This window comes from Melanotaenia boesemani, chromosome 10 (assembly GCF_017639745.1).
Source record: "Melanotaenia boesemani isolate fMelBoe1 chromosome 10, fMelBoe1.pri, whole genome shotgun sequence".
Taxonomy (NCBI): Eukaryota; Metazoa; Chordata; class Actinopteri; order Atheriniformes; family Melanotaeniidae; genus Melanotaenia; species Melanotaenia boesemani.
In genome coordinates this window covers 7069911-7085034 of record NC_055691.1, presented here as the reverse complement: position 1 = coordinate 7085034, position 15124 = coordinate 7069911, and the positions used below count along the sequence as shown (strand labels likewise).

The window sequence follows — 15124 nt, the reverse complement described above, 5'->3', positions numbered from 1 at the left end:
CAGGGAGATGTTAGCTCCTCTCTGTGGCTGTTTAACAGTATTTAGATTTTCTTAGAGCCGGTGCCTCATTGTGGCAAAACTACTGTAGATATGGTTACATATTTGCAGCTAATGCATTACTTTTTGAAAAGAGGTAGCAAACTAACACCCTTTGGCACAAAATGGCCACAAACTTTCCATCAGTGCCTTTGCACATTACTGAACCCATCACAAATATCACTTAATGAAGGCAGCCAGGCTGGCGTACCACAGACTACAACTCCTGGATCTGCCTGTGTTCACCCTCTTTACAACAACTTAATCTATATTTCAACATAGAATGATGTTTTATTTTTCAAATCTTACTTCTGAAAAAAGCAGAGTCACCCTGACTTGTGTAGCAAGAGAAATACAGTACGTTTATAAAAATACAAAAAAAGCACTTATTTAAACCATCAAGAGAAGCATTTCAAGACCTTAAATGAATAAAAACAAGAAAAAAGTTGAATGCATTTTCAAACTTTCTTTTTTTAAAATGTATCTATTTACAGCATCATGTCAGAAAGTGAGTATGAATGCACAAACACATTCGAGAAGAATGAGGAGGTGGCCAAAGACGAACCAGGGGAACAAATTGTTCTTCATTAGAGAGGTGGTTTATTTACGCCTACTGTCTGTGTGGAGTCAAAATGACAAGAATTCAAAAAGAGTCCTTCAAGAGGGACCTTGAGTGGCTTTAGTCCAGAGTGATTATGTCGTCGCTGTCATTGTCAGCTGCAGCAGCTCCACTTGACTGGTCCATCCGCGGGCGCTTGGTGGAAGTCTCTCCGGTTTCTGAGTCTGGGTGCTTCCTCTTGGTGCCACTAGTCGCTGCTGTGGAGCTAGACGACGCTCCTTCCTCCTCATCAGAGTCAACGATCATGATGTCGTCATCCTCTGATGGAGCTGATTAAAGAGCAAAATCCCAATTAGTTTCCATAAGATCAAACAGAACATGATCAGTATACGAGTAATATAATCACTTTGACTAAACATTTTACATATCCTGCAACCTCAGATGGGGATCAGGTTGTAAGGTGCAAAATCTGCCATTAGCGTTTCTGTTTTTTTTTTTTAGGATTTTGAGTTTTCTTCAGCATATTTAAAAGTAGAAAAATGTAATATTATGAGAGGTTTAGTAGCATTGAAGAGCAAGTATGCGGCTACTTCTACTAGCAAGTAAATCCATAAAATTGTCAGGCTTTTCAGATTAGCTGCACCTACTTTCAAGCTTCTTAAAGAGTGACCTTATAACTGGTTTTACACAGTTTTATACCCAACGTAGCACGTTTAATATCAAGTCTGAACTTTTTTGAAGCTTTTGATAGACTACAGATGAAGCAAAGCTGTTTAAAACACCTATACCAAAGGTCAATAGGTGACTAGAGTACAAAGTATTGAGTATAAAACAGAACAGAATTAACTTGCAAATAAAACAAAACAAAAATAAAAAAACAGGCCTTATTTGCATTTTAACAAATATAATAAAGATTCACTGGTCTAATAAGGTCAAGGTCAAAAAGGCTGGTGTGAAAGCACACATTACACTTGCCATGGTACTCATCAATATCAGTTCTGTTTCTCTGAACTTGAGGACATAAAGTTACAATAAATTAAGAACACTGAAGCTTTGTTATCTTACGTCACCTGACTCGCTCCCTCAGGTTCCTTCTTCTTGTTTTGAAAATAATTTATTATTTGCTTATTCATCTGAAAATGCAACCAAAAATGAGTCATTACAGAAAAATGCCTGACATTGTTTTCTTTTAATGTAACTGTAACGCCATCTGAACATGTGAAGGCAAACCTTTGCATCATTAACGTTAAACGTTAACATCGCATTATTAACACTGACGTTAACATCAGGGTCATTTTCACAGGCTTGAGCTAAGTTCGTTTAAGCCACAACCAGAAAGTTCAGTGAAAAGTGATGGTTTGGATTTAGCGGCGCCTTCTGTCTGCTTTACGGCCCGGTTCCTCTCGCTTCTCACACGCTGACTGTAGGCGGTAACACACCGGTGTGTGTCGCGCTGTCAGCACAGCAGCACTCTGTTGGACCTGATGTTAGCCTGTTAGCTTAGCTGAGCTGTTTTCAACCTGAAGGGTGACGACAGCTGCATAACGGGCACGACGTGACTCCGCGAGACTATGAACAGCTGTCAACCGATTAACTTATCAATATAATAATAATGATACATATTGTTATTGTATTGGTCAGTTATAAAGTTCATTATTATTATAAATCAGCTTTTATGGTTATTGATAAGCTATTTATATTTAATATAACTGATTTGTCATTAATCAGATTAATAAGATTTAAATTTATCTATTATCAGATTAATTTTTGTTCAGTTTATTTTTTAAACAATAAAATAAAAAGCAAAAATCAAGAAGTATGATCCCACTGAGGCTGTAATGCTGTGGCACAAGGACTGTTAGAAGCAGGAGGCCAGACTTCACGGACTGTGTAAAAGCACGAAGAGTAGAAAAGAAGGCGTCTGATCAGGTTTTAGTTAATGAATTCAGACATTAACACTTTATCAAATAAAACCATTTTTCTTGTTGCCTTTGTTTAATGTTGCTGTGACTTCCACTTTCAGTTTGGATACAACACAACATAGTATTATAAAAAATAACATGTGCGTAGAGGTATGTGTGTGTAAAATAATGTAATAATTTGGCCAGTAAAAAATATGTTTGGCCGGTGGATTTTTCATTTACCAGCCAACTTGGCCAGTGAGTCAAAAAAGTTAATTTCGGACACTGAATATAATTTAGTGTGAAAAAAATCTGGAGAAAAAAAAAAAAAGTATATATATACACATATATATATGTATATATGTATACACACACATATATATACATATATACATATATATACACACACACACACATACACATATATATATATATATATATTGTGTGTGTGTGAATTCTTAAGGCATAGCAGCTTTAATTTTGTCATGGCAGTGCGCCACAATCATTTACATGTAGCAGAAACCCTGGCCCCCAACCCCACCAGACTTCAGTTTAGTACATAAAATGCTTGTTGGTCTGCCACCCCCGACCCACACACACACACACACACACACTTAGGGTGTAGTTTGTTTGCTTGAAAAAAACGGTTTCTTTGAGAATTGTAAATTGCACAAACAAACTCTGATTTGGATCAAAGACGTGAACTCTGGTTCACCTCTAAACCTAGGTCTATGTCCACTTTAAGTGAACCAAATACAGGAAGCTAACTACAAAGCAAGGGGATTGAGGATTCAGAGCAGGGCATTGTGGGTAAACATATGCACATGAGACAATAGAGACCCGTTTCCACATGAATGATTCGGTATGGGACGGTTTGGAAGTTTTAGAATGGTCCAGCCAATTCAGATGAGCATTCCCATTCCAAGCTGGACCGCCACTGGGCATGTGGAGTTTAGACCAAATGCCTAGTGTGGCGTCATAACAGTGAGACGACAACAAATGTGATGCTACAAACAACAATAGAGGCCATTCAGCAGCTCGTTTTTGTTCTGCTTGGCTTTTTGTTCTTTGAACGAACATTACATGCCGCATTGTAGAACCAGACCTTACTGCTGTTTGCAGGCATCCTTTTCATATTATTTTTCCAACGTCCAACTGAACCATGAACTGAAATGCAATGCTGTTTGTTTGCCGCTTGCTTTTGTTGTGGGCAGTGACGTTTTTCTGTCTGTTAATCAATGGGTATAAAATCCATAACCACTAGGATCTGCTGCAGCTCCATGTTTTGTGGTGGGAACAGAAGTTGTCCTGCATTAACCAGTAGATGAGCCAGTTTTCTTCTTCGTTGTTTGTCATCTTATTATTCGGTATAGCTTGATGTAGTTCTGCCTCTGGTGAGGAGGGGAGTACATTATTTATAGAGTTGGATGAAAAATTAAAAAAATAAATCTTTTTAATTTCAATCAATTCAAGTTTAATTACTCCAATATCAATTCATAAAACTTGGAAATAATTTTTAAATTATGTTTCCACCAATGGGTGGAGGTTGTGGTGTGAAGGTTAGGGTGCAGATATGGTTTCTAAACTGTAATAGCCAACCGTAACCTTACTTGAGAGGCGGACCATCAGTCGGATATCGATAGATTCCTCAGCTACGTAATAGCATGACATCATCGCAGAGCAGCGCCTTTCTTAAAGTAAAACCAAGACAGGGCTCAGAAACAAAGGAGAATGGCGGTCATCCAACAGTTTGTGTTCTTTCTTCTTGGCGGTGCTTTGTGACGCCATTTTAAACGGAGATTTAATCCACCCAAAAAAGAAAAAGTTGCCCTAAACAGGGAGCCATTCCTGCTTGTTTTTATACCAGGTCGTAAGTTAAGTGACTCTTTTTCTAAACCAATCAACAAACTGCAGTGTGTCAAACTCCACCCTTTTTGGGTCGGGCAGGTTAGATTGGTACCTCAATGGAAGGGTCCCAAAAAAAGTAGGACAGGCTGGGTCGGATATTAAGCTACCCGTTCCAGTTTTCACATGTGGAAACACGAAAAAATACATCCCGACCTACCCCAACCCACACCGGTTGGTGGAAACGAGGCTGTGCAGTGACAAGTGACGGTACTCTCTGGTGACTCACGAGATCTTAGCATATAAACACACAACTGAAAAGTTTGCCTGTGTCGCTTCCGCTCAGAAACAGCTTCCCTCTCCAAGATAATGAAAATTGTGAATTTTTCATTCACTATTGGATTACATTCACCTGAGGTACACATGAGGTAATAAGCAGCTTGTTACCTCTCACATTAGCAGCTAACGCCCATGTTCAACAAACACCAGATGTTTTGATAAATAACAGGAAGTGACGTTACCGCGCACATACTCAGAAATAAAACCAATAATGGACAGATAAATACAATCTTTCCAATATCGTATTTCAGAAGTGTCTGTAGACACCTCATATCAGAGTTTTACAGTAATCTGATTACTCGCAGATATCTGACTTTGATGGTCATATAAACAGCCTTCATTTAAAAAAAAAAGTTTTCTAACAATGTCTATAACATTAAATTATATTTAAGAAAAATTTAATATTTAATTGGCTTGGTAAATATCTGTAAATAAGTCAGCATTTTATTTAATTGAATCTAGCTGTTGTGAATCGAATTGATTCAGAAAGTTATTGGTGATACCCAGCCTTGTGATTCACATTAAAACAGCAACGTAAAACATGAGCTTGTGTTTGTTCCACTCTGAGGACTGGATGTGTTAGTGGCTGCGTTCTGCTGATACGCTGTAGCATCAACACTGCGTACCCAGAAATTATAAATAAAAAAAAAAAAATCACTTTTGTGACTTTTATATATTTAAGACTTTTAAGTAATATCCACAGCCACCCAAAATCTATACTATAAAAAATAACTCATTTGGTTTTTCCTCCCATAAAATAAGTGACCCTATGTGATTAAATTAGCATCTAAAGGGTTAAATTAATTTGAATAATTACAAATTTTTTTAAGCTGACAAAGATCTGAATAAAAAATAATTTTTGCAGCATGTTTTTGGAGAGGACTTTTCTGTCCAAACATTTTGGATTTTCCATGTAATGCACACTGATGCTGACCTTTAGAGGATGTGGATGGCTGGGCGGAGTCTTTGTTGCCGTTGGTGATGCTGTTGACTTCTTCCTGGTTACTCTGAGGAGGTGGAGCTTTGTCTGGGGCCTCGCCTACGACCTCAAACTCGACATCCCGCTCTAGCTCCTCACTGCCAAAAAAGACAGACTTTTCATTTCTTGGCAAAAAAAAAAAAAAAAAAAAAAAAAAGAGAAATGACCAGACTGCCATACTTTACGGTGCACTAGGAACATACATGTGCAGGACATTAACGAGGAGTGTGTAGTCTTGGAGGAAGTCATCAGCTTGGAGACGACTGCCGTTACGGATGCCAAAGTCAGCGAGAAATTTGTTGTTGTTTGCTGTGAAGAGGAAGGATGTGCATAATTTAAATAAGAGTAAAACCCAGTGATTCAGTTTTTACTAAAGATTTAATGAGAAACATTTCCAGGTTTTTAGTAACATTAAAAAAAGGGGTTGCATAACATTCTAAAACTTTACTAATTTCTTATGGTATCATCTTAAAAACTGAGCACAAAATTCAAGTTTTATATTTATCCTCCCTCACAAATAATGCATGAAGGTACCATTTGCAATCTGTGCAAACAGACTGTAATCCCTTTAGATGCATTTTATATGCAAACGTGCTTAGAAATGCTCAGAAAGCTTCTGACTGTGTCAAGATGACTCATAACACCTCATGTACCACTTAAATTGCCAACAGCCCAAATGATCCATTTTAAACCTTATTCCTGTTCCTTGTTTAATCCTTAACCTTTCATCTTCCTGCCAGTCCCCTTCCCATCATCTGCTCCCTCAGGCTCGAAGACTGTCGTGTCCTCTGCTGCCTCTCATCTTTTTATCTTTTCACATCCTTAACTCTCAAAGTGAAAATGTCTTGTCTTAGTAAATAGGTAAAAATAATATTAATGTTATTATTATTACTAATAACAAAAAAAATTCTTAAATGTCAAATGTGTGTGTGTATTTTATTTATTTTTTGCTCCCAACCTTCTGTCTCTCCTTCTTCTGAAGAGATGAGGATGGTTCCTTTGCCATCCTCTATCTGAACATCTGGAGCCACCATGCCAAACCTCTCCTTCAGGATCTGAACAGAAACATAAACATAAAAAGGAAGAAAAGAATAAAAGTCAACATGGTGCCATTTGGAGCCAGAGCAAGGCTCACAATCCATCACAAATAATTTACTGGTTATCAACATACTGTAGCCAGTATGGTATTGGGTATATAATGCAGGCTTTCATGGTTTGCCATCCACCTCATGTGGTGTTAGGATGACTTAAGGAAGATATGATATCCATGGGTTTTTATAATGCAACTACAACATAACTTAAAGGTTGGAGCAGTCATGTTACCTTGTCCTGCAGAGAGAGGACCGTGGTTTTCTGGACGTTTAGTTTAACTGTAACTTCGGGTTTGCTTGCACAGACATAGCAGTTAGCACAGGGCGGGTCCAGGATGCACGGGACCAGCAGTTTCTTCCTGAGGTTGGGACACTTGTTCAAGAAGATCTGGATCGAAGACAAAACAAGACAGACATAAACACAGTCATCATTATGAGAATAAAATGACAAACAAAATTTTACTCAACTTATAGAGGTGGCTTATTTTATTATTAAACCTAAAATATAAATCTGTCTCCCTCAAAATACCATCCCAGCTTTGATAAACATGCTTTTATTCAACTACACACTAATACACGCGGTAGTCCTGAAATGCAGAACACAACAGTTAAAGAAAACAGGCAACAGTTTTTGCTTGTGATTAGGGCTTTAAAACATATAGAAAATTTCCCTTCATCGCGATGTTAGCCTGTGCATATACAGTGCATGAGAGTTGAGTGGAGCTCCATATAAAAAAAAACCAGCCCTACTTGTGATCGGACAAAATCCAAGTCATCTGCAACTAGCTGATGTCATTTCCTGTTTCTGGTGTGCTCTGCTCTCATTTATCCCCCCAAGTTCCACCTCATCATTATTGCTACATGTTAAGATTGCATCTTTCTAGTGTGTGCAAAGATCTTGTGTATCTTTTTGAGGAGAGCCCTCAAGAAGAAGTTAAAGGTGGAACTGGAAATGTTTTCATAAAAATCAAATAGTTGCAGCCTGTAATCTGGTGTAAATAGTACCTTAGTAAAAAAAAAACAAAAACAACAACTTTAAACTGTCTGATGAAGCTGGCATGAAGTTATACATTAGTCTCAATAAAAACCAAAATAAACAAAAGCTTCTTGAGGGGAAAACATTGAGTTCCAGCTGAACCAACCGTGCGACAGGATTCCAGTTCTCCAGAGAGGATCTTCAGCCCCTCCAGTACAATGAGTCCTGCGATCACAGCGTTTGTTGTAGCAATAGCTGGGATGATGTTTCCTGCCATTGCTGAAAGAAAAAAAGATCTCATTTCAATGTGGATGTGTGCAAACCTAACCAAAATATCGACAGTTCATCATCGGCCACTTCCTGAAGACGGATACTAAAACTTACACTTGACATCAAAACGGCTCTTCATGTTCATGCTGAAGATGTGCATTCGTAGGTTTGCTGCTGCAGTGACGAAGTCCATGGCTGGAAGGTCATCCTGATATCCAGATAAGAGACAGAAAGCATTTGACACAGTCAGCTGTGATAGCATGATACAGTCAGTATGCAACATTTGACATGTTTAAATCAGAGAGTAAATGTCCTAAGAATAAAGATTTTCTATGTTTTCCCAAACTTTGGCTTTTCACCTAGAGTTCAGATCAGAAACAACACTCAGATTCACTCTCAGTCCTGAAAGAGTCTGTAGGTCACCTGGGCAAAAAGACTCCAGCACACTGGAGACTTATTACTCCCGTTTTCTCACTGTATCGACTGACATTTGTTGGTAATATGCCCAGTGTAACTGTGTACAACACTATGAATTTCCTTTTTTAAGTGTGTGACTGTGTTAGCATCATAATGTGTTCTGAGTATTAATTTGAGGTGTCCATAAGAGAAATTAATCAAACAGCCTTATTGTGGACATGTTACTGCACAGTAACTGGGTTATAAAATCACTTGTAATGACATCAGGCATTTACCCCTGCAGCCAGTAGAGGGTAGTGTGTCGTTTCTGATGAGCAAAGGAGCTCTGATAACCTTTCTGATCAAAGGAGTTGATTCTTCAACAACATCTATTCATTGTTATTATAGGTTTAAGTGCAGCCATGATGACAAACTGACTGGCAGTTCTATGCATTAGATCAGAGATGTCCAGCTCGGGTCCTTGATGGCTCCAGTCCTGCAGGTTTTAGATATTTTCTTGCTCCAAAACATCTGTTTCAAATGAAATGTCTCTCCCCAACAGCTTGTCAAGCAACAGAAAACATTCAAAGCCTGCAGGACCGACGTTTGACACCCCTACTTCAGTTAAACCTGCTGATTTAGTGCCAAGTTTTTTTACTCTTTACATTTGGCAGTTTTGCAGTGTAAAGCATTTACCAATATTTATCAAGCACAGTGTATTTTATGTTTATATTCATTATTAGCTGCCATTTACAGATGATACAGAACCTGTGATAGACATAATCACATGGAAAGAAACCTGTTGTAGTTAAACACAAAGACAAGAAACTTCATGTTTAACAACTTCTCCCTAAAACATTTGTGAGTGTAGTTTGGCAGGTCTTTACCTTATCCCAGACCAGCTCAGCACCCTCGCCCTTCTCCTGCAGCTGTAAGCGGAGTGTTTGTACGCTGTTCTGAAACAGCTGGCAGTAACCCCAAACACCCAGAACCTGCTGGTCCTTCAAACCTGAAGCTTGAGTCTCCTCCTGAGGACAAGCTGGAACAAGCCGTGAGGATAACGATGTGTCACTTATATTTAAAAAAAAATAAAGAAACTCCCACATCCACAACTTTTGTGATTTTGATTAATTCAGACAGATATTTGTAAAACAGCATCAGCTTGTTATTGTCTCAATTATTTGGTCTCTTAAACATCTGATTACAGTAACCGCACAAAGTCAATCTTCCTTAAACACAAGAACACGCTATTAAATGTTTAGTTTGCATAAAGGAAAACTTATTAAGCCCAAAATATCAGATCTAACACAATGTAAAATAAAGTGAACAGATTTAGTATTAAAAGAACTGCTCCCACAAACTAAGTTTAAGTTTTTTTGTGTGAGCGTATTGTAGAAAATCTGATTACTGTTTGCATCTTTCATTTTATATTATATTGTATGATAATTTTGAATTGACTGTTTATTTTAAATTGTATTGTATGTATTGTGTTGTTTTGCTAACTTTGGCTTGCTAAGGGACTAAAGATAAAAAATTAGTCTTGGCAATAATCTTCCATGTTTATAGGTACATGTTTATCAATATGTACTGCCCCTGTATAAATAAAAAGAAAAAACAAAAACAAAAAATACTAAAATATATTTTATTCTAATTTGCCTGATGTTTTATTTGCTAGTAAAAGTAATCCCTCTGGAGTTTGCAAGCTATGTAAAACAGTGCAAACATATCTTGTGTGTCACAAACCCTTAATTTATTTTCTTTGACATTATTACATGAAAATATTCACCACCAAGGTGAAACAAACATCTGAGATACTTTGCTACAAGAGGCAGTTTCAAGAACTACACCAACTAAAGGTGGAGATTTTTGAGGAACCAGAACTATACTTGTGGAAACCCTAGCTAAAAATCTAAACAAAAAAAGTATGAAAAGAGTTTTAGATACCAACAGATGAACACAACACAGAAATAACACATCTCTTTGGCCAGTCATTTTTAAAAGGACATACCGCTTTTCTCCTGCTGCTGCCAGTCCAGAGGTATGGGTGCTTTTCTCTTCTTCCATAGCTTGTCCATGGTCAGCAGGTACATGATGTCGTCTTTGAAAAGCTTTAGAGGGCAAACAATTACAGACAAGTATGTTATTATGTGCCTGAGCTGATAATACACTCAAAATTTTCCCGATTACAATGAGTACAAGCAGAAATTCAAACATTTTGACAGTGAATGGCACCTTTCACTTTAGCATATAAGCACATTTAATTGTTTCCAGTATTTTTACTCCCAGTCTTGCATCTGCTCTGTATCTATATTAGACACATATGCAACAGTGTGAAATATAAAGAACACTTATTATTCATATGCAGTACTTTAAACATTATGCAATCTCTTGTTTTTGATGTGGAAGAGCTGATAATATTCCTAAAATGGGACCTATGCATTCATTTCAGGGTGAATCCATTAAGGACTGCAGAAGCAAAATAACAGTATTCTAAACTTTAGATTTTCCCCAAAACTAAACACAAATAACATTTTTATGATTTTTTATTATTATTATTTTATTTTACGGCAAAACTAGATGAAGTAAATAAAATGCACAGCGGAGGAATTAAAATGTGCCTATATGTGAGTTTAGGGTGTAATCACATAAACCACACTGCACAGTAGATATTTCTGTCTGGTACCTTGTTGAAGAGTTTAATGGGGTCGTATCCTGTGGAGCGGGCCCATTCTTTGGTGGAGACTCGCTTAACGTCTCCGTCCTTTTCCGAAGCTGTAGCACGAGCTGCTGTCTCTTCAGGATTCCCTGTTTACAGAACACAAAATCTTTCACACAGCTGATTGTCTTCAAGCTGCTTTGTGAAGCATGAAGTCTGTAGGGAAAAAACTGCTCTCACGAATTTCAGAGAATTTTTACTTAGAAATGCTGCAGTCTCACTCACACGAAGCCTCCGGGTCCGCTGTGTCCGGAGACACCTCTTGATCTGCATCCTCTTCTCCAAAAAGCTGACTGGAATTGTAAAAGAAAAACACCATGAGATTCTGGAATACTTCAGACATAGTTTTGTTAGTAGGGGTTTATCTGCTTTAATCTTTCTTACTACCAACACGTATAGCCCATTTCCATCAAGACGTTTGGGTTGATATGGGACAAGGGGAAGGTGCCAGAATATCCTACTTTTTGGGGACTTTTTCTGTTGGGGTTCCAATCTTACAGATCTCACGTAAAAGTAATAAAGGATGGTGCAATCCACTGATTTGCCAAAAGAATCGTCACTTTCTGTGCGACTCGGCAATAAGTGGGAACAAAGTAGGAACAGCTCCATGTTTATAAATACCATGAATTTTTTGTTGTTTAAAAGCCACATACCAAGAAAGAAGAAAACAAACTGCTCTATGCCCGCCATTCTCCTCCTTCTTTCTGTGTTGCATTCTTCTTTGTTGCCCTATGACATAGCGGACACATCTATTGCTACCCAGCTTATTTCCTGCCTACCAGATAAGGGCACAGTTGGCTGTGAAAATGCAGAAGAGATCAGGGTTTACCGAACCAAACCGTACTACCCTGAGCCAGATGCTTACGTCAGGGATCCCCACTTCTGGTTCTTAAGGGCTGGTGTCCTGCAGGTTTCCCTGCTGCAACACACCTGGCTCAAATTAACGGGTCATTTACAGGTTTTTGCAGAACTAGACATCAAGCTGTTGGAGAGCCATTTAAACTTAATCAGGTGTGTTCCAACCAGAAAACATCTAAAACCTGCAGGTTGCCGGGCCTTGAGTACTATGACTGTGGAACCCCGACTTAAGCACAGTCATGGGGTGTGACAAATCAGCCAAACCAAAAGAAGTCAAAACAGGGATCTGTTTTCATTTTCATCAGCGTGACTTTGGTTAGGATAAAAATCGGGCCTTACTTAAACAGATATTTGGCCCAGACGATGCAGTGGATGGGCTCAGACGGTGTGTTTCTTATGGTGCATCCTGGGAAGGTCTTCTGTGCAGGTTTAGGTTGGCACTCGTAGCACTCAGTCATTCCCTGCAAGATGAAAAGAAAGAGGGCGGAGGAAGATGAGAAGAGGCGTAAGATGAGGTGGCATGTTCACTGCATTCCCATCGCTGTTCAGAAGTACAGCATGATGCAGCAAACAGAATATCAATGCAATAAATAAAAGATGCTTGTGTGCTACCTTCTTGATGACTGTAACTTGTCCCAGGTATCCAGCAGTGCCACTTTCAATCAGAGGAATGTCAGCTGCCAAACACATCCTGTTGACATGGTTACGGGCAGCTAGGAAGAAATGTATATATATTTTTTAAATCATTTGAATGAGTTTGTATACCAAAATTACCAAAAACGTCTCAGAAATAAAGTTAAGGGGATACCTCTGTTATCTAAAGCATTCATCACCAGCATGAACTTCCTGAAGAATTCCACATTGTATTCAGGGCTGTTGGGAAAGAAAAAGTAAACACACAAACATGATCAGTCGCTCACATGTTCTGTTTTACCATTTATATAACTAGACAACTACATATTTAACTCAACTAACACAAAAGGAAACTCACTTCATGATGCTGTCGTGGTAGGCTGTGATATTGGCACTGGGGCAGAAGTGCAAGGCACTTTCCTTTGCCACCTGAAGCAGGACCAAAGTGGGATTAAACATAGTGGGTGCTCAGACAATGCAACTCTACAGTGACTCCTAACAGAGCTGATAGTCATACCTGTGCTTTAGACTTGCCAACATGCTTCTTCTGAAAGAGGAACTGACGGTTCAGGTTGCTCACATCAATTGTGTCCAAGTCAATCTGCAGGGATCAATAGGATTATGTCAGTCATATTAACATCCAACATATTGTTAACAGTCAACTACAATCAACCTGTCAACAACTTTACCAAGTATAAAAATGACATATTTGCCATTTCACTGCAGTCAAATGTGAGAACTGATACAAGGTGTATATTACTGATTGTCAGTTTCAGGACTATTACACTGTACTAAACCTGTCCAGGACATCTTTAAAGTTCAATCTAGTAGCTCCTTATCTCATGTTTTGTCTGTTTTCTTGTAACTACAGAAGTATATAAAAAAATAAAATAAAATAAACCTCTAAACTGAAGGTCGGCATGAAAGCTTACAGTATTAAAACCAACTGCAGTTTTCACTTGTTTGTTGAAGAAAAACTCAAGGAAAAGAATTGAAATTATGTGACTGATTCCTTGAGCTTTAGCATACTTACTGTTATTGTCTATATTCCCTCTGAATAAAAACCTGCTCCGATTTAATGGGCCAAGTTACTTGAAGGATATGATAACTTCAGAGAAATGTTACCAGCTGAATAATCTTTGTCTGCAAGAACAGTGAAATGCTACTGGGACCCCAACAAAGCGATCAACCAGTTCAGTTCATGCATATTTAACAACTAACCATTAGGATCGACCACTTTTAAATGTCCACTGGCAAACAGATTTTAACAAGCGCCTCATTTTGCTGATACACTTAACACATCTTTATGATACATTTAAAACGACGTCCTCATTTTTTTTTTTTTTTTTTTCCTCGAGACATTTTAATTCAATGTTTTGCATGTTTTGCTTCTTTGTTGGTTGGTTTTCTGTGGTGGTTGTTGACATATGATTACCTCATTTTAGATTTATTTATTGAGAATCAATGATTGACACCTTACTCGTGCCCAGTTTGCTATCACTTCATCAGGACCCCTAAAGGCTCCTCAACCACCCCTAAAATACACAAACACAAAATAGATAATAGTCCAAGCAATGCTGTCACACATGAAGCGTCAAGCGTTGTAATACTTTGCCATAACATTTGTAGCACAGCTACATCTGGAATAGCTAAACAAACAGTAGCTCGTGGGTGCTTATGCAGGTATTAAGCCGGGTCATCCAGCAGTCACATTACAAAGAAGTTGTCTGGCTAACTTAGCGGCGATAATGGCGCCAAATGTTCCTGCTACATGAATAAGATATAGCTTACATTTGTCCAACTTAATATCCAGAGTTGAGTATTTAGTAATGGAGACACGGAATAAAAAAAAACCAAACATTACTATGTTATCATAATTGTGGATTTCGGGAATTTGTCCAAGCTCGTACATCTCCAGGTGCAGCCTGAGGACCACAAAGACTTAGCTAACAACCTAGCCGGCGAGCTAACACAAACATAAACGTAACTGACCACTTCGATGTTTTTGAAACCGGTGAGGACGAGGTTTTTCAGTAGTTCACAGCCTATCCCTCCTGCTCCCACCACCAGAACCTTGCAGGTGGACAGGGAGTCGGCCAGCTCTTTTCGGAGGGAACCCACTAGTTGGACCATGTTGATGTGCTAGAGAAAGCGAGCCTGCAGCACCGGGAGGTTAGCGGCTAGCTTCGCTAGCTTCTACAGACATCGAGTTCCGCCCACTTCCAGGTCACTCTTCCTCGTTTTTAAGACTCTTGCGCATTTCTTATCCTAAGTGTTGTTTTAGCGCCCCCCTTCTCACTGACCGCGTTTCAATTTACAGTCCAGATGCAATTTTGTCCATTTTAACTTAATAAAGGTTACACTGATACATAAGGTGTAATATTAATTGGAGACAGTCCAATTTTCCTATTACTACATCAGTTTATTTTAATATTGTGAAACAAACAAACAAACAAACAATAAATAAATAAAAAATAAAATAAAATAAAATAAATAAATAAATGGAACATCAAGCTTACATATTC

The 15124-nt window shown here is 38.3% G+C and overlaps 1 protein-coding gene across 1 annotated transcript; it reads right to left on the bottom strand.

Annotated features, from left to right (window-relative positions):
- Positions 1–398: 398 nt before the first annotated feature.
- uba2 (ubiquitin-like modifier activating enzyme 2) lies at positions 399–14821 on the bottom strand. Its single transcript, XM_041997565.1, has 17 exons — positions 14592–14821; positions 13117–13200; positions 12958–13028; positions 12775–12839; positions 12579–12679; positions 12306–12427; positions 11334–11401; positions 11076–11197; positions 10401–10500; positions 9280–9431; positions 8111–8204; positions 7893–8005; positions 6983–7138; positions 6618–6714; positions 5863–5968; positions 5615–5757; positions 399–924 (listed from the first exon to the last, which is right to left on the bottom strand). The coding sequence occupies exons 1-17, from the start codon at positions 14730–14732 to the stop codon at positions 716–718; spliced, it is 1944 nt and encodes a 647-aa protein (XP_041853499.1). The 5' UTR covers positions 14733–14821; the 3' UTR covers positions 399–715.
- Positions 14822–15124: the final 303 nt, after the last annotated feature.